Source organism: Saccostrea echinata, unplaced genomic scaffold (assembly GCF_033153115.1).
Source record: "Saccostrea echinata isolate AGI-Se365-2 ecotype Australia unplaced genomic scaffold, CSIRO_AGI_Sech_v1 ptg000033l, whole genome shotgun sequence".
NCBI classification, from domain to species: Eukaryota; Metazoa; Mollusca; class Bivalvia; order Ostreida; family Ostreidae; genus Saccostrea; species Saccostrea echinata.
In genome coordinates, this window is record NW_026889782.1 from 26,661,075 (window position 1) to 26,679,752 (window position 18,678).

The 18,678-nt window shown below is 34.5% G+C and overlaps 2 protein-coding genes and 1 pseudogene across 2 annotated transcripts; 2 read left to right on the plus strand and 1 right to left on the minus strand.

The window, feature by feature from the left end:
- Nucleotides 1-828: 828 nt before the first annotated feature.
- On the plus strand, nt 829-1,236 carry LOC133198345 (uncharacterized). Its single transcript, XM_061334449.1, has one exon. The coding sequence runs from the start codon at nt 829-831 to the stop codon at nt 1,234-1,236; it is 408 nt and encodes a 135-aa protein (XP_061190433.1).
- A 72-nt stretch (nt 1,237-1,308) lies between these two features.
- LOC133198346 (uncharacterized) lies at nt 1,309-2,287 on the plus strand (annotated as a pseudogene).
- Nucleotides 2,288-4,864: 2,577 nt separating this feature from the next.
- LOC133198348 (aggrecan core protein-like) lies at nt 4,865-13,875 on the minus strand. The gene is made up of 2 exons (XM_061334450.1): nt 13,563-13,875; nt 4,865-5,109 (listed from the first exon to the last, which is right to left on the minus strand). The coding sequence occupies exons 1-2, from the start codon at nt 13,873-13,875 to the stop codon at nt 4,865-4,867; spliced, it is 558 nt and encodes a 185-aa protein (XP_061190434.1).
- Between the last annotated feature and the right edge of the window lie 4,803 nt (nt 13,876-18,678).

The following is an 18,678-nucleotide window of genomic DNA, read 5'->3' on the forward strand; positions in this document are numbered from 1 at the left end:
GTATTCGGCATATATCCATTACATATCTGTTTTTAATATTCCACTGCACTCCACTCGACGTGTCACCTTTGATCGTTTGCTTACTGACATGCAACAAAGCAATGAACAAAATAATTTATATAGTCAATCCTGTATTGCACAATATCATTCTAAAATCCTTTCTTAAAAGATTTTTTGAAAAACATAAAATGAAATATGGAGATAACGATCAGTAATAAAGCTCAAAAGTCATTTGAAACAATAAAAATCGGGAGTAGAGCAAAAACGGACGGTATGTTTTGACCTGATTTACTTTGAACACCCGGACCACGAATACACATTAAATATATCTCTTCCCTCTCTGAAATTTGGATATTTAACTGACTTGTATCAACGAACCAATCAGAAAGCTCGGAACATTATGGCGAAAATTTTCCATAAAACAGCGTGGGAATGTATCATTTTTTCCGTAAGATAACCCGCGAAAATATCGGGGTTTTTCGAAATACAGACAGCATTCGATAGAGTCCGTTATATTTTCCAGCTCTGCAACCGGCATATTATTGGTTCTATAGACTATCGGGACATTCCGTAGTAATTTCCCGCTAATTCCTCGTTATATTATGGGAATATTTCTGCGCACATAGTCATTTACTTCGATGAAGTTGAGGAAGGATGAACGTATAAGACGATTTGTCGACCATTAACCTGGGCGATTTAGACTTTTTTAACATATGCGGAGTTACCGAAGAAGATATTGAACTCTTGCAGGTATGTGATGAAATTTAAGAAGAAAATGCCATATCCGAGGGTCTGTGTGAAAAGTTGAATTTAAATCGTGCCGAAAATATGGACAGTGAAATTGGTATCGAGTTTGGTTCTTTAAACCTAGATGCAGTGGACCCAGTAGCTGATATTACCGATCCAAAGGCTGGACCAGTGAAATCGGAAACCGGTGATTATGGTGAACGGCTTGGAAAACCGGTGACGGATGACGAAATTTCAAAATTGATTGCGTCGAACGAGAATGCTAACACCAAGAAAAATACCACGTGGGTTCTCAAGGTCTTCGAGGAACGGCGGGAGAAACGTAATGGTAATTCCGTTGATGAAATACCACTCTTACATTTAATGACGACAGAGCAGTTGAATTTCTACTTGGGGCGCTTTATTGTGGAAACTCGAAGAAAAAATGGCATTTGGTACCCCCCTCGATCTGTTTGCCTCATATCGTGTGGGGTATTGCGCCACCTCTGAAATAAAAACATCTTCGACAAAAACATTTTGGGCAGTAATGACCCAAGGTTTAGTGATTCCGGAAAATTCTTGACAGCAAAATGAAAGACCTTCTGAAGCGCGGGTTTGGGACGGCGATTAAGCAAGCTGAGCCGATTATGCAACAGGATGAGGAAAGCATGTGGGAGAAAGGTGTATTTCGGGGTGACAGTTCCGAAAGTCTTCAACATACCATGTTCTACTATAACTGTAAACTCTTCGGTTTAAGGGGGCATGACGAGCATCACGAACTTGAGTGTAGTCAGTTTGTTCTTGGGGAGGACAGCTCTGGAAAATACGTGGAATTCATTTGACGTGCCAGTAAGACTTACAAGGGTGGGTTGGCCCAAATTCAGCTGTTAAACAAACAGATTCGACATTACAGTTCACCTGGAAAGATACGATTTAATTACTTGGGTATATAATCGAATTTTGATTTCATAATTATATATACATGATTAATGATAAGTTACGACTCGGCTCAATTCATGAATAACATGACCCATATGAGCCCTATTTATTATTTATCAATAATTATTATAGGTGAACGTTGCATCGTAGACTTTTACAAGACTTATTTGGCTGGCCTAGGTAACGAGGGACCATTTCATCGACGCCCGTTGCAGGGACATCCGCCAAAATAAGGGAACCAGGTTGTAGGTGTAAAAAAGCTGAAGACCATGATGAGGACGATCTGTACAAAAGCTGGACTGTCTGGACAATACAGCAACCATTCTGGAAAAAAAGCACGTGTGCCACTCAATTGTATATGGCAGGGATGGACGAGCAAGAAATAATGAAGAGAACTGGCCATCGATCTGAGAAGGCAGTACGTAAACATAAAAAACTTTGCGACGAGATTTCCAGAAGGGTGTCGGAAGTACTCGATCCCGGAGTGCTGCAGTCGGGTGAGAAAAGAAAGCGCCGCGAGGAGACTGAAGACATGGAAACTGAAAATGAAGGTCATCAGAAGAAAATACCTCCGGTTGCACGAACGTTAGTTAAATTTAACTGGCCGTTAACTTTACGTTAACGCGACGTTAAATTTAACGGCGAGTTAAATGGGTTTGCACGAAAGTTAACTGACAGTTAAAGCTTAATTAATTTTCTGATTTAATAGCGATTCTCTGTTACCACTTTTAAAAACTTCTTTGCCACGCATGGTCACCAATTTTGATGAAACTTTGCCGATTATTACAACTTGACACCAGAAACATATATCAAACAAAATTTCGTTGCTATGTGTCTTGGTTGCCATGGTAACAGCCAGAAAAGTTGAAAAAATTGAGATTTTCAGCTTCTTTGAATCTTAATTAAGCCTTAATAAAGACTAAGAAAAACAAACAAACCATTCTCACAAAAACATGACACCTTGTTGCCACTTATACTATAAAGAAAATATTTAGAATTTATCTCTAAGTAAGTGGTAACCATGGGTACATTTGGAATACATTTTAGATGCTGAAAAATGCTGAAAAACGCTCAATATTAACAAATGATAGATGTTACATGATCAAACTCAATCAACAACTTGAGAAAAACAATAAAAAGTACTTGACCTTAAGTTATTAAGTATTGGCAATATTATTCTAAAAATAACTTTCATGGTTGCCATGGTAACACAGTGTTACCATGCAAAATCTGTTGCTATGATTGGGTTAATGCTACTATCTTGAGGAAAATCAATAAAATTCATGACTGGCACATATACATCCTTAGGACCTTGCAACACCAACAACATAAGAAAAATTGGGATTAATTGTTTTTCTGCAGTGTAACCATGGAATCAACGTACTGGTTGTTTAAAGTGATATATTTTTTGCTGCTTTAGGAATTTACTAACCTTTTAATCAAGAAACATATTATTTCACTAACCTTGAATAGTACTTATCTGGTAGAACTAAAGTTGAATATCATATATTGATAAAGTTTGTTGAAAAATACAATACTGTTGCTATGGTTACCAAGAAGTGAAAATGTTCAATTTTATTAATTTCATATCAATATTAAACCCTATGTGCCAGCTTTTTGCATCCAGTTAGAGACTGGGTGGTTGTCAAAATTGAAAGTCAGGTTAGTTATTCATAAATATCAATCATAAAAGTTTTGGGAATCTACACACAAGGGTACGTATCCAAGGAAACATCATATTTTTCACATTTCTAAGCATATTTTTTTTGGCTAATTTCCATAGCAACGCTCTATTTAAAGAATTAAATTTGAAATTTTTGAAATGTGAAAATTAGGGTCATACCAACGCCTTTAAAAATTGATCATCAGTTATATAGAAATATGTTTATTAAAAAGATAGGATAAGATTGAAACACTAAGAGAACAAATTAAAAATCCCTTCGTGATATTAAAACCATGGCAACCATTGCCAACCCATAAGAAATATCATATTTCATCCTTGGCATATGTTTCAAGGATCTTTTGTCTATTATTTGCTTGCTTTTCAACCTATAATTATTTTTATTCTTATGTGTATGACTTTTTAAAATTAAATAAACAAAATTATTACTTTTGAATACTTTGTTTCCATAGTAACGTATATAATAGTTGGTTTACCAAACATGTTTATCAAATATTTAAGACACCAGACCTTCAACTTTCCCAAACAGTCATTACCACTTGTATGCTTTGCCGCAAACGTTAATTGTGGGACTCTGAACATTTTGAAAAATGCCATTTTTCAAAATTTAGGACGTGTTGCTATGGAAACCATGACACGTAGCAACCAAATTTTGCCTGATTTGAGTTTAAGGTATCAAAGACTTTTATCATAGAGAGTTTGGAGAAATTCTGAGACTATGCGTGCCACAGCTCCTATATAAAATTTCAAGTCATTACAGAGAATGGCTCTTAACTAGCAGATTAAACTGTGGTAACCTAGGTACATTAAATATTTAATTAACCATAAAAAATCAAGATGGCGGATTTGTTATTATTTGGGAACTTGTTTGCGGAGAAGAAAGAGAGAAAATATAGAGAAAGAATAGAAATGTCCGACTTAAGCGACACTCAAATCCGATCCCGGTTTCGATTTAGACGAGATTCGCTAACTTATATTTCGAACATGCTGCGAAATGATCTGCAAAGAGCAACATAGCGAAGTCAGTCCATATCAAGAGAGAATTATTTGTGCCGATTCACGGTAGGTTATCCAAGGCTAGTAAGGACGAAAAATGAACGTTATGTAGAAATTGAACTGCAATATAAGCTAATTACACTGACGAAATAAACAAAAGATCATTATTTAATTAAATTTCCACTTAGATTGTGTTGAGATACAGAAGCGGACGTCGCTTACGAATGCCATTCAAAACAAAACGGCAAGAACGCCGGGTGATCATGTAATGGCAAAAGTGTCCACATAACAAACTAAAATTTTCAACATTTGTTTAATGTTCCTAATAAATTCTGTATAAGCACAGTCTGTATATTATATATTTTATCCATCAGCCCAGGATCTCGGATAATTGATAGATTATCTGACTGACTTATTTAATTTCATAGATTATTTTTCTACAAATCATCTGAAAACAAATCTGTAACACTCCATCAAATTCATTTTCCTTACTGCGGTTTGACGTACAGGGTGTTTTTTTTGTTACAAATTTTCCCTTTCGCAAAGAAAACCATTCAAATAAGCACAAGGTCGATCATTCCATTCCCCATTATAAAACATATCTATACAGTCTACTTCTTGGTTTGGAGCATAGTAGTTATCTGGGTTTATATTGTCCCAGTTTGTAAATCCAATGGCGGTGTTTGAGTGTTCCCATACATACACACCTTCTGTCGCCCTATCGTTTCCGCCTGTCCATGTCGCACAGTTGTAAGGGTCCGTGCAAACTAAAATAAAGAACAAATGTCTTCATCAGTCATGTCTAAGCACCCAAATAATGTTACGTCTTTTAAACAGTAATATTTTAAACAGATACCACGGAGGAGTATGGATCCCCTTTCAACCGATCACACTCGTCGTTTGCTCCGTGTCGTGATCAGGCAAACCAAAAACATTTCATTGAAAAAATAGCCTAACAATATGTCAACCTTTCGCCATGTTGTTAGATTGTATTTACTTTCTACAGTCGAGTCCCAAATTAAAAGTCACAAAATGGCTGAACTGATAGGTAGGGCTGAAAAAAGTGGGTCTTGTTCATGGCCATATATCTCTAAATCTAATAAAGGTACTTACCCCAAATTTTCAGTACTTAGTAATACATCCGTTGACTGCCAGAAGAGCTCGGACTCGCTTCGGCAAGGATTTATTCTAAGATTTTATATACGTTGGAGTTAGAGAGGTCCAGATTTCTAAAACATTGTCAACCATAGGTGAGACATTGTCAACCATAGGTGAGACACCCCGAAAACATAACACTTAGCTGTGGAGTATATTGCACACTGTAAATTTCAAGACAGCGTCATTTTTCTTTCCTGTTCTTCCCTAAAACAATCTGTTTCAACAGAGAATATCTCGCTAGACCAATCACAATGTACAGTCCAGTGTAAATGAGATCAGCAAAAGATAATGCGCTTCAGTGTATTCTGTTTGGAAATGGTGGTAATCTTCTTCACTACTCTCCTGTGATACTCATGTTCATGCAATCTCCTTTGAACTGTGCTTTTGGAGAGTTTCTGTGGTGCATTTTCATTATATAGATTAGAAATATATAAGTCGTTCTCCGGTTAACTTCTACGATATTCAAAAGTCTTCTACCTGATCTTTCGTCGTCCGCTCGGCCCAATGGTTAGAGCATCTGCTCTAAAGTCGCGAAGTAAGGAGTTGATCCTTACGTCGAGGGTTCGAATCCCACTGTGGGACGCGGAGGCCGGTCCTTCGGATGAGACCGTAAAAACCGAGGTCTCGTGTCGCAGTAGGTGCTGGCACGAAAAAGATCCCTCACTGCTCAATGGCCCTGAGTGCCGAGCATAGGTCAAAATTTGCAGCTGTCCATCGGCATGTTGTGGCGTCTCCATATGAGTGAAAAATTCTCGAGAGGGACGTTAAACAAGAAACAAAAATCTGATCTTTCACTACTCTGTTTTTGGACTTTCTAGCACTTCATTTTGATAAACTAATATTTTCCTGGTTTTCATTACATTTCAAAACATGACACACTGTAAATCTATTAATTCCTAATATCCACCACTGTTACCTTCACTTTTGAGCTTTAGGATCAACTTCTTTTTTTTCATCTGTCAAATCTTTTCAACTTGCACTAATTGCTGTATTTTGCAGACGACAACTTTATTTGTAAACAAAGACTTACCTCCCTTTCATCAGGCAGTAAGTGAAAACTGAATTTATGCCTTGGTAGAAAAGTTCCGGGTCAATTCACATTAGTTATACTTGGAAATGAAAATATATGTCTGTGTGATACTTAGCAAGTAAATCAGCCATATTGTGACTTTAAGTTTGGCACATCAGTGTAGTCATTGTATCGACCACAGAACTTGCGAAATGATGAATTTAAACGAGACTGTTAATATTCGTTTAGTCAACGTTATAATTGTCTAAAGCTTGCCTCGTGTTATAAATTGCTCGTATGTAGAGCATACTCTTGTGTATTGAATCAATTGGGAGACATAAACTCCATATGAAGGCGATAATGGAATATTGCTACATAAATACGGGAAGTAAAGATGGAAAAGTTGAAGTCATCATCTTTATCATTAAGTTTTTTTTGTTAGCAGACCTGTTTACCCATATTGTTGTCCCTCAGTACTTTTTGTTAGATTTGTCAGTGAGATTTGGCATTTGCCCGTAAGATTTCACTTTTCATCGATTGTACATATAATAATAGAAAACAACTACATTTCTGATTATCAAACCATGGTTTAATAACAAAGAAAAACATCATACCTTGCTTTCTTTCGAGGGGTTTCTGTCAATTTTTAAAACACCGCATTTTGGCAACCCGACATCACTTAAGTGTTTGAAATTTTTCTCTTTTTTAGCGATTAAAAAGCGTCAAACTGAGACAGATCATAATGAAAACTAACTGCTAAAATCCAAACGAACTGATTTCCGATTTCCGTATCTTCATTCTAGCATTTTCGATTCAAAATCCGTACAAAATACGGCGAAATCGTAAGAGTAAACAGGTCTGTGTTAGGCTACAAAACAGCTAAATGTAGTGTTTCAAAATCGAGCAATACTACTGTCATGGAAGCTGAAGTATACGGGTTATTCTCTAATGAAAACACTTACAAACATCATTTAATAAATTAGCAGTAATCCAGGTGTTTTCCTCCACGTCACTGATTTCCACCAGGTAGGAATTGCAAAGAAAGCAGGATTGCTGTATAATATATTTAAAATAATTTTTGTACAAAGCTGTTGAATTTTAAACTTATACCAAAAAAAAAATGTAACTAACTAATAACTAAAATGCTAAAGAGACACAATTTTCGGAAAGTTGTTATGCTTGATTGATTGTGAACTAAGAGATGTATACATGCTGTGTAAAAAAGAAATAAACCTTGAAAGAATTAAATCATATATAAAAGTTACAAATAAATGGTGCGCACTTGCTTCACGAAGTCTAGTTAAAAAGAGTATAGTATTCCTAAAATTTGATAACTGTCCACACACTTCTCCCTTACATATCCGAGTAAGTCTTGTATTTAAGAGAAATCACCCTCCCCTTTCAACCTTTTTTTCTTTCCTTTCAACTTCCTATTTATTTATAGACATCCTTAAAGCTTTTTGTTTTCAGAATGATTCTTCTAATGAAAAAGTGCTTAATATGAAAGTCTACGAGAAAAAAATATAATTACAGTATGTAACAAGATAATTTATAGATGCAGAGCATCAAATCGGCCGCAAACACTTTACGTGCTCTGGATCTATGTTATGATGACGATGTCTGCAGCTGATGAACATCACGAAAAATGTTAAAGGTCGAAAATAGAAAAGCGTTGTGTCATTAGCAGCTGCATGTCAATTTTTCTCTTTTTTAATAATCCGAAAAATTTTATCGAGTTGTTTTGAACATTACACACTCCTACTTTAGGGAGCATTTATTGTATAAACTTTTTGTAAAATCTTATACAAGTATATCTTGTTGAAAATGACCAGAGAACTTGAATAGATTAATATTAATTATTAGAAGATATTATATAACATTTTTCTAAATTTTTTATCTATAACTTTTTATGCATGCTATCAATAAAAAATTATTCGATCGAGACAATAATAAATAACACCTTATTTTCCCATGTGCACTTACTATCACTACCACAAATAGACGCTGCTGCGGCTGATAGACAAACAGATAATGGAATCATTTAGTGTTGTACTTCGGCTTCACAAGTAAATTAACAAATTAAGAATTAAGAGTCGCCATTGATAATCACCAATCAAATTAATTCTCAAAAATAATATCCCCTTCTAACTCTATTCGCATTACAGATTCGATTCAAATCACATACGTATTGTCCAATTTTAATTACAAAAACGAGGAAGCTTACAATTTGATGTTGGCCAGTGGTTAATTATACGGCTTAATGAGGTTTTTTTTTTACTGAAAAAAAAAACTGATTGATGATTAAAAAGAAGAAAGATTAAAAGAAGAAATCAATAACAAGTTTGATTGTCGATAATTTTCTTTCGATTTTTTTTTCTTGTTTTTCTTATAGATGTATTACTAATTTACGTTTTATCATAAGTGTTAAGAACAAAGGTGTATCTTTCTTAACTTTATTTTAAAACTATTAATACTTGTTAATTTTCGATTTTTAATGTCTTTTGCTGATGTTGATTGAATAAAAAATTGTATTTATTTGTTATTAAAATAAGAAGCTGATTGATTCCTCAAATCATACTTTACTACTCTTCTTAACCCTTTATGAATCTCATGCAACACTGAAGTTAACAACCTGTAGGGGACATCTTTCATTTTTCAAACAATATCTTATGAAAAATCAAGTGTTAATTAATTTAAATATCAGTAGTGGATTTATGTGGGATGCTCCCCGTAAAAAAAGTCAAAAAGAATTACAGATACTTTAGTCTGTGTTCTTTTCTTGTTAACATTCTGGACATTTCTTACTTCTGAGATTACACGTTTTCCAAGCCCTATTTTAGACATTTTGTATTGTGTAAAAACAATTTAATTGAACTACATGTAGTTATTATTACAGAAATTTCAAGTTAAAGAAATAAGTTCATAGAGTTGCTTTTTTGATTTTCTAGGTTTCAAAAACTAAAAAAACTGATCATCAGACTGGCCTCATTAAGAGAGGGTTATTTTAAAAATAGATCTTACCTTTATAGATATCTTGCAAATTACTTCACAAGTTTGAAAAAAAATTCCTAACCTAAATCTCTCCATGAATTTGTTCATTTAATTGAAACTTGGAATCAGATGCCACCTGCCTTAAGATGTCAGTCTTTTGCTATGAAGTGACCTCTTAGAACAGGTGCGACAGTAAATAAGGAAAATTGAATAGCAATGGAAATAGAAGTCATTCTTATTAAAGATCCTCACGTTTTAATGCTGCTTTCAGAAACCATTTTGATAACCTTTTGAAGTTATTCCTTCATTCAAAAGACGTTGCTGTAAAAAGTATATAAGAAAGAGTACATTACATTTTGCATAATAAGGAGAAGAACAAGAGATGGCATTTTACCTTTCAAGTTTTCAAAAATGATATCTTGGACGTGAAAAAACGGGGGCAAAGATGAACTCTACAATATAGGTTATAAACAGATGGTATATCATCAGACTTTTTTTGAGAACGATCACTGTTTGTTATCTTCACCTTTTACACGTAAAAGGTAACAATATCATTGAGTCAAATGTTGACTGACGTTTTTCATGCTAATCGTTAGGCCATTATTTATGCACTGAATTGTTAACGTTTTTTTCCCGATCATGACAGGTATGACCGGTCTGCAGGGGATGCTCATTCATCCATGGCATCCAATCCCACCTCTTATGTTTAAGAAATACGTATTTGCTCTGCTCCTGATTTGTATTGTTTGAAAGGACTTATGGGTTTGAATTCTGTTCGTTATCTCTATTTCTTTCATTTTGTGACTTAATGTCGTTTGAACGAACGAATTACTCGAAAAGGTTATCAAAATGGTTTCTGAAAGCAGCATTTTTTCTGTTTGCAATCTTTCATTTTTGTGCACTCCAAAGGCAGAAAAATTTGAACATTGGTATCTTTCATGAAAAAAAAAAATATGAGGGCAAGGAAAACTGTTGAATCAAGTGTTTAATGTTGTGTATGTATTCTGCAGGTAATATATTGTTTGGTTTTAACCTGTTTGAATCATTCAATAACCATGACAATATCAATGAGTAACTAAAACTATTTTGTTATAAGAATTTTTCTCGTTTCTGGTGAAGAAGGGAGAGAGCCTGTTAAATCTGAGAATTTGCCATGGCGTCTGCTTGAGTTACTTTTGTGCTGTTAAGACCATAACATCTGCTTGTGACACTGTTACATTTCCAACCTGTACTGCAATCTACAATGAAATATTATATAAAACTATCTGTAAATTAGTCTCAAATGAACTTAAATGCTAAATTATTTTGAAACTATGACTTTCAATAATCTGTGGTCTCCTTTCATAGCCGATGTATTTTTTGTAAAGGAGAATTTATCCAAAGGCCTCTACACAAAAAAACATATTGAGTCATTTATAAGTCAACATTTTATTCATTTATCTAAACAGAACAAGAAAGCCTAGTGGTAGGCCCTTCCTTCGTGGCAGGGAGGTGGGTTCGCCTTGCCGAATCAAACCCAAGACGTGTACATAGGAAGTGACTGTTTCTTCGCCAAGCGCCCGATATGAGAAGCGAAAATCACTGGTTTTTCGGATGACATCTTAAAAACCGGGGTCTTGTGTCATTTTAGACATTGATAAATACTCTCACTGCTCCAAGGCCCTGAGTGCCGAGTATAGGCACTCTATAGTAAACCGAGACTCTGGCATTTAAGGCCTCTTAAGTCCCGTTACTCCCTTCTTATAACGAACGCTTGGCAAAGGCACAGTCAATAACGTCTTTGTTTTACTCGGCGCGGCGAATAAGAATCGAATTCGGGCCTCCCGATCACGCAGCAAACGCCCTTATCAATAGGCTACCGTGACCGGTTTGCTGTTCTTGAGAAGATTATTTTTCAAGATTTTTCTTACATATTCCTATGATTAACTTTAATCCGTTGTGTGGCTCCGTATAACCCTTAGGGTTACATGCTTTGAATCTCCACTATCTGAGAAAATGATAATTATGGCTTATGGCTTTGAGAAGGAGATGTTAAAAGATTATTAAGATATATAAATCTATAGATAAAATTCCCTGTTGTAGTCCTGTCCTTCCCCCAGAAGGTACGGATTTAATCAGCTTGAGGATGCATTCGCGTTAACATGAAGAGCATTTTTTTTTTATACAAAGGCAACTGTTTCCTCAATCATATTAATTTGTCTGCTCGTCCAACATATTATCGTTTTGCCCGACCTCTTCTCGCGAGACGTCTCGATCCGAGTGAAAAATTCTCGAAAGGGGCATAAAACAACAAATAATCAATCAATTTTCCTGTAAGGCAGGAAAAAAGCTGAGTTAATTATTGCCGAGAATGCACCTTCAACAAATACTTTTCTGTTCATTGCCAGATGCACCTTTTACAAAATTAGCTCTCTTTGTGTAGGCAAATGAATATCATAGTAAAAATATCAGACGGTTTTCTTATTCCATTTCTTTTAATCTACACTTGGTTTCCAGGTTCTGTAATCTTTACCACTGATAAGCTTTAATTGTTATTAAAGTTCACAAGAGTAATCCTTTTGATTTTTTTTTAAAAATCAATATATTGGTCATGATAGGAAGGTGACAATCGCAGGAATCAATATTTCTTTTACTTGTGTTTATGAAGGTAAATTTAAAATGATAAAAAAAACATGAAAAATTTATGCTTAAAACCTATTTTAGTTTATGTTAAACTGAGTAGCCTGTGCACTACCTTCACTACTATGTCACATACTTTTAACGATGCATAATTAATACTTTAATGACACAGACAATATAAAAATTAAAGATAACATGCCGCTTGAAACGGGTGTTACTAACATTTTTCCCTTGTTGTCAAGTAAGCTTGACAGCATACAATCTTGACGTTTACCTGCGTCTTGAATGAATGTTTTTTTTTAATTCCACGAGAATTCGATTTTTTTTTACGTTTTTGTTGTTCAATTAATTGCGCTTAAATACCCCTACGCTTTTTTTAATCACCGATAGAATAATATCATACCAAGAAAACCATCCGCTGTAGATTAAGAGAGTGAAGTCAATAAAAAGGAATTAGCGGTAATCTGTAATTAATGTGAAGAAATTAATGTTAGTAATTTCAAGAGAGAGAGAGAGAGGTTTGGATACTTTCGAAACCTTTCTATCTTTATGGGGGAAAGAGGGTATTTACATTACAAGAGTTTGATAAAAAATGTATGAAGAATAAAATATGAAGACAAAAAAGAATAATCAAGCTCAAATATCCATAGAAACAATAAAAATTGGTAGCAGAGCAAACACGGACCTCTCAAAACATGAAAGGTTGGATTAGGTGCCTTGGAGGAGTAAGCATCACCTGATTCGTCACCCCTTTGTGTGCTCTTCTTGTGGTGATAACGCTTATTACTAGTATTATATAGCAAAAAAGCTTATGCAGTATACTGTAAACCAAATTTTATTCACATGCGAGAAATTTTCGCGAGTTTCGCGACCTACTTTAACTCGCGAATATAATTAATCGCCGGTCACCAACTATTTTTCTTTGTATTTGTACAGAATGTTTTCTCAGAAGTGAAAATTAATATAGTGGAGTGATTTCAAATTGAAGATTCGCGAATAAAAGATGACGCGAATAATAGTTTACAGTTACGAGTGATGCCTACGTTCGTTACTGCATGGCTTACCTTGGAAATCATCATGCCGCTTTTCTGCTATGTATTTATTTTTGCTTTCAATGCCATTTTTTAAGGACAGACTGACTTATTTTTATTTAATGTTAAGACATTGAAAATTTAACAGATAGAAATTTAAGGATTTTACATTCTGAGTTTGGAACATTTTCATAAAACGCTTTACGCAAGTGTAAACTGCACCAGATTTTTTAATGTATAAACAAGATCTATTCCTTATGCTTAGGTCGTGAACTATACATTTAAGAACACATGCGCCTAACTGATTAGGCAATAATTAGCAAAAGTCCATATAACTTTTCGATAGCTGCACTACGGCAAACTTAAAAAATATTATAATCTCAGTATATTTGCTAAAATCTGAGTAACATACCTGTACTTGGTAGATAGTACAACCATCCAATCTCTGTTTCATTCATTCTTGACGGGTCACATCGTGTTTGTCTTCTACATAACTTACGTTCATAATGAAAACCAAAGCAGAGACATTCTGTTTTACATGATACAGCACATGCAACTAGAGACTTGGTCTTCTCCAACGAGAGAAGATCATCGTTTCCCAGTTTATCCTTACATCCAGAGACGGCGAGAAAGCTAAATGAATCTGACCGAGTCGAATACACAGGAACACAAACAACAAATATACAGACAAAAATTCGGAGCTGTGTATAACGGCAGTCTGTCATTTTGGTTCAGTAATTGCTCCCTTTAATTTCGTATATACGTAGAACCTAAATTAAATTGTCATTACTGTATCTGATGATTTTACCTTTAACGTATCTCCTCATACATTTTAACAAAATAACACATTTTAAGCGCAATCGCCTATACGGTTGTTGCACCATCTTTACATCAATGTCTTTTATCGACCATGTTCATTTCATAAAATGAAATATGGATATAACAAAAAGCATTCGAATCAATGCCTGTTATTAATCATGCTTGTTATATCTTTTAGTATTCTAAAAGCCAAAGATATTCTATGCTCACGGTGTAGAGGTTTCCATTTCTTGGGATGCACAATCAACAAAATAGCTTTGTTTAAAAATCACTCTGATTCTACACACAAATACTCTGTGTTTCTCTTTAAAAGATTCTGGAGATTCTTTGTAGTCTTTGGAGACCAGACCCCGGGATCAGGAAACGACTTAAGATTTGTCAAAATTTCAATCGTCCACAAAATGTGTATTACTTGTTATGTAATTCTTAATTTGCATGCTTTAGGAGGTTTTTGATGCAGAGGAAAAAAGCATATTTTTATTTTGGACTGCATCATTTATAAATCATTTCCGCACAAAATACATTTTTTGACTTTAGCTTAAGACGTTTCATAATCTCAGGGTATCTCCAGGGTTGGCAAAAAACTGGGAAATACTCATATTTCGCAGGACGGTGGGAAATACTGGTAATTACCAGGAAGTACTGGTATTTCCCGGGATATACTGGGAAATAAGAAATATAGCTATATATTTCATTCATACTGACATGTAGTACACCTTATTGGCTAAGATATCTACCTGGTAACCACTGTCCCTGATTTAAAAAATTCTGGTTTCCAAGTAATTCATTTTATATAATCATAACACAGTTTATTTATGTATCAGTCATGAGTGTCATTTGTTTCATGCTTGCGTCAGATGTGACATGAACCCGAAGATCCCAGTAGAGTTTCTTATGTAACCAAAGAAGGATCTAAGAAAATTCTTAAATGTAGAGTATGGTATAAATATCAAACCTAAGAAGAAGCCTTTCAGTTCTACTCAAGGTAATTATATCTCAAAACAGGGGCAAAAAACTGTCCAGAGCAATTTGTTTAAACAACATGATTGTTTGTAATAACTACAGTGATTATAGAAGGATTAAAACAAGTTTGTTTTGTTCTTGGATTTTTTATTAATAAACTTGATAAAATTACTAAACTGGAAAGAAACTTGAATTGGAAAATTTCAGTTTTATACAGCCAGGGAAATGTTTCAGAATGCATATTTGAATGGAACCTGGAGTAGTGAACATTCTGAAAATGTTAATTTGCAATTTGAGACATATTCAATATTATTCATCTTCTGTTTTTATGTTTATTTTATGTTTGAATTTTGTATAATATTGAATGAATTAAAGAAATAAAAAAAATTTAACTTTGTATTTCCCAGTATTTCCCAGTTAAGAGAAAATTTGTAGAATTTCCCAAGACGGGTAATACTGGTATTTACCACTGGTAATTCCCACCACAGGTATTTCTCGGCCAACCCTGGGTATTTCCCAGGGTCATGAAACATACTTAGACTTAAGTCAAAATTTCAATCATGTATAAAATGTTTAAAACTTGTTGAAAACTTGACACAAGTAGACTACACTGATATACGTTATTCTTTTTATCGGATTTTGATATTACATGTTTACTAAAAATTAAAATTTTATGTGAAATACCTTCAAAACGCTCTTCTTAATAATTTTTACATTTTTGTTCTGATTTTATATTTGACTTCTTTTTGCCATGTTTACTAAACAAAGGTAAATTTCTGTCTAATACCTTCAAAACTCTACTCCGACGACAGTTTTTGTAAGTAGAGTTATATTTGAGTTTTTATGCTCCCGTTATCGAAGATTAAGGGAATATAGTTTTGCTTAGTACGTCCGTCTGTCTGTTTGTACAGGAAAACTTAAACCTTGCATATAACTTTTGAGTTTTGATTGGCTGGAGTTATGGCTTTCTTACTAAACAGGTGTATTCCTTGGGACCAGACCTCTTTGGTACCAACATATTTCACCTCTTGACCTTGCAGTTTGACCCCACTTTTGCACATTTCTTTTAACTTTATATTTGGCAATAACTTTCGAACGGTTGGTGCTAGGATTTTTTTCACTTCACATGTACATTCCTTGTTATAAGAGTTTGATCTGCTTTTAATTTTTAAATAACTTTGGCATGAACAGTTAATGCTAGGGCCTTCGTATTTCACAAATGTCAAAGCCATCCCTATTAATTTTGACACCTTTACCTCAAACTTTGGCCAAACATTTTAAACAGTCGGTGCTAGGGATTTCATATTTCAGAGGTGTATTCCTTGTGAAAAGACCTTTTCTTATGCACCATTCATATTTAATACCTTGGAGGTTTACCTACTCTTTAAAATCTTTAATCTGGGCAACAACTTTTAAACGGTTGAAGCTAGGGCTTTCTTTTTTAGTAGGTGAAACCGGAGGGGAATTTAGGTTTCCTCCGAGTCTGTCTGTCTGTCCCACTTGGTTTTCTGTACTTTTTTTCTAAACGCTTGCAGATATTGAGCTGATTTTTGGTATGTGACTTTACCTAGGTGCGTTATAAATGAAGTTTACATTTGGTTCCGCTTCATTGATTTTTGACGGAAATTGACATTTTTAATTTTTAACGGGAACCAGATTATTCTTCCCTGTAGGGGACTATATTGCTGATGCAATACTCTCGGAATGCTTGTTCAAAGGCGTTTTCCTTGTTCAATACTTTTTTCGGGTTACTTAAGTTTTTATCTCTTGGCCTTAAAGTTTGACTTGCATTTGAGAAATGTTTATCTTTTCCATGAGCTGCCATAATGGGGTCATCAGAGTTTTTACATCACATCTTTTTTATATACATTTTTTGAAGAGTTCTAATAAAAATATAAAACAATTTTTTCCTTTACTTTAAATACTTTGCTTGCATGGTACTAGTATCTAAAGGTGAGAGTATCTTTCTACTTGTAAGAACCTTCCTCAAATGGTCTCGCTAATATAGATGTTAACGAAATTTCTCCCTCTCTGAATGTCCTGTAAGGGTTTACTGTGAAAACAAAACGATGGATGGTATTTAAATAATTCCAAAAATTGACGTTAAACATGTTCATTGAAGCGGTTTGTTTTCATCAAGGTATTTGTAGGGGTTAAGCCAAAATTAACTTCCTAATTCTGTTTTATTCTACACCTTTTATACAAATGGTCGTCACCATAATAATTGAACGATGTGTGTATACCACTAAGACAATCCAAACACGAGTGGGTGGATCCCAGAGCATTTTTCAAGAACTGGACAGAACTTAAGAATGGTTTTGGAGAACCGGAACAGAAAGTATGGATAGGTAAAAATAAATCTTAATCATGATGGATCTTGCAATGGTCCTTTAATTTGCATATGCTCTTTATCCGGAATATCAGATTTAGAAGCAAATAAAAAAAATATTTTACATTTGTAAATAACATTAAAAATGAGCTGAAAAAGAAAGGAGATTATATAGTTTACTGAATTATATGACAGCAGTAATTTGTCAAAAAGACCCTTCATGTCAATAAAAAGAAATTAATGATAAGAAATTACCGAGAGATTTTCAAATGCAATCGATTATCAAAACAATTTATGATAGAATACGGTATTAAAAGGTGTTTTAGAATATATATCCGCTGCGCGCACCTTATCATCGGGAAATAACGGAAAAATCCGTCGACAATTCAGTGTGTAAATAATGGTCTAACAAATACATGTAGTATGAAAAACGTCAGTCAGCATTTGACTCAATAAAAAAATAATTAAAATATAATGACTCATGAAATGACGTTGTCCATGAGCTAACAAAGGGAAACAACTCATCAATTAATAGAGTTCACGGAGTTAATGGGAACCATCAAACCTGAAGGATGGGAGCCACGTGTGTTCGACCAAAAAACTTTTACTTATGATAATCTGTGGTGTTTTGCCATTCATTTCACAATTTTCCGACGACTAACACTGAGGGGAAATTTTGAAAAGAACAGTTAAATGTGTGAAATTGGACGAAAATATTCAAATAACAGGTTACCAACATGCCAGCGCCAGGGAAGGGAAAGAATTTAAAATGTAGGTAAACTTTTTTCTAAATTTTGCTTTTTCGTCAAAGAGAAATGTAACGACAAGGCGTCAATATCTGACACTCTGGAGGCCCTCAATGATGTTGTTGGTAGGGATAGTGACGAGATGTCAGAATCTGAGAAAACAGCAATAAATGTAATGGATGTTGTTATGTCCATAATAGACATATTAATCATGAGTAAACATGATGACATAGCAGAACATGGGGTAAAGGTAAATCGTCTCCAGGCAGGGGTAAGAAAATGAATATGCCCATGATAGCTTAGCCCAGTACTCGCGTAGGGAGAATCTTTGACTGTCTGGTGTACCAGAATCTGAAAATATCCAGAAAACAAAAGAGACTTGTGTGAAAATCATCCAGGATATCGCCCTTGCCATGAAGTTTGATGTTGACAAAAACTCAATCGTAAATATACATCGCTTCGGCAAGAAGTCTCCAGGGGGAATCCTAGACAGTTGATAGTTCGTTTCACAAATCGTCTTAGATATAACTTTTATTAAGACGCAAGTCATTGAAAGATACTGATAAATACAAAGACATTTCATACCTGAAGACCTGACCCCTCTAAGATACAAGCTATTGAATATCGCGTGTAAGCAGGAAGAGGTAAAATCAGCGTTCACCCGAGAGTGA

Coding starts and splice junctions, on each gene's coding strand:
- LOC133198345 (XM_061334449.1), top strand. CDS start 829: ATGGACAGTGAAATTGGTATCGAGTTTGGTTCTTTAAACCTAGATGCA.
- LOC133198348 (XM_061334450.1), bottom strand. CDS start 13,875: ATGACAGACTGCCGTTATACACAGCTCCGAATTTTTGTCTGTATATTT. Junction 5,110..13,562: donor GTACTATCTACCAAGTACAG/GTATGTTACTCA, acceptor TCTTTATTTTAG/TTTGCACGGACCCTTACAAC.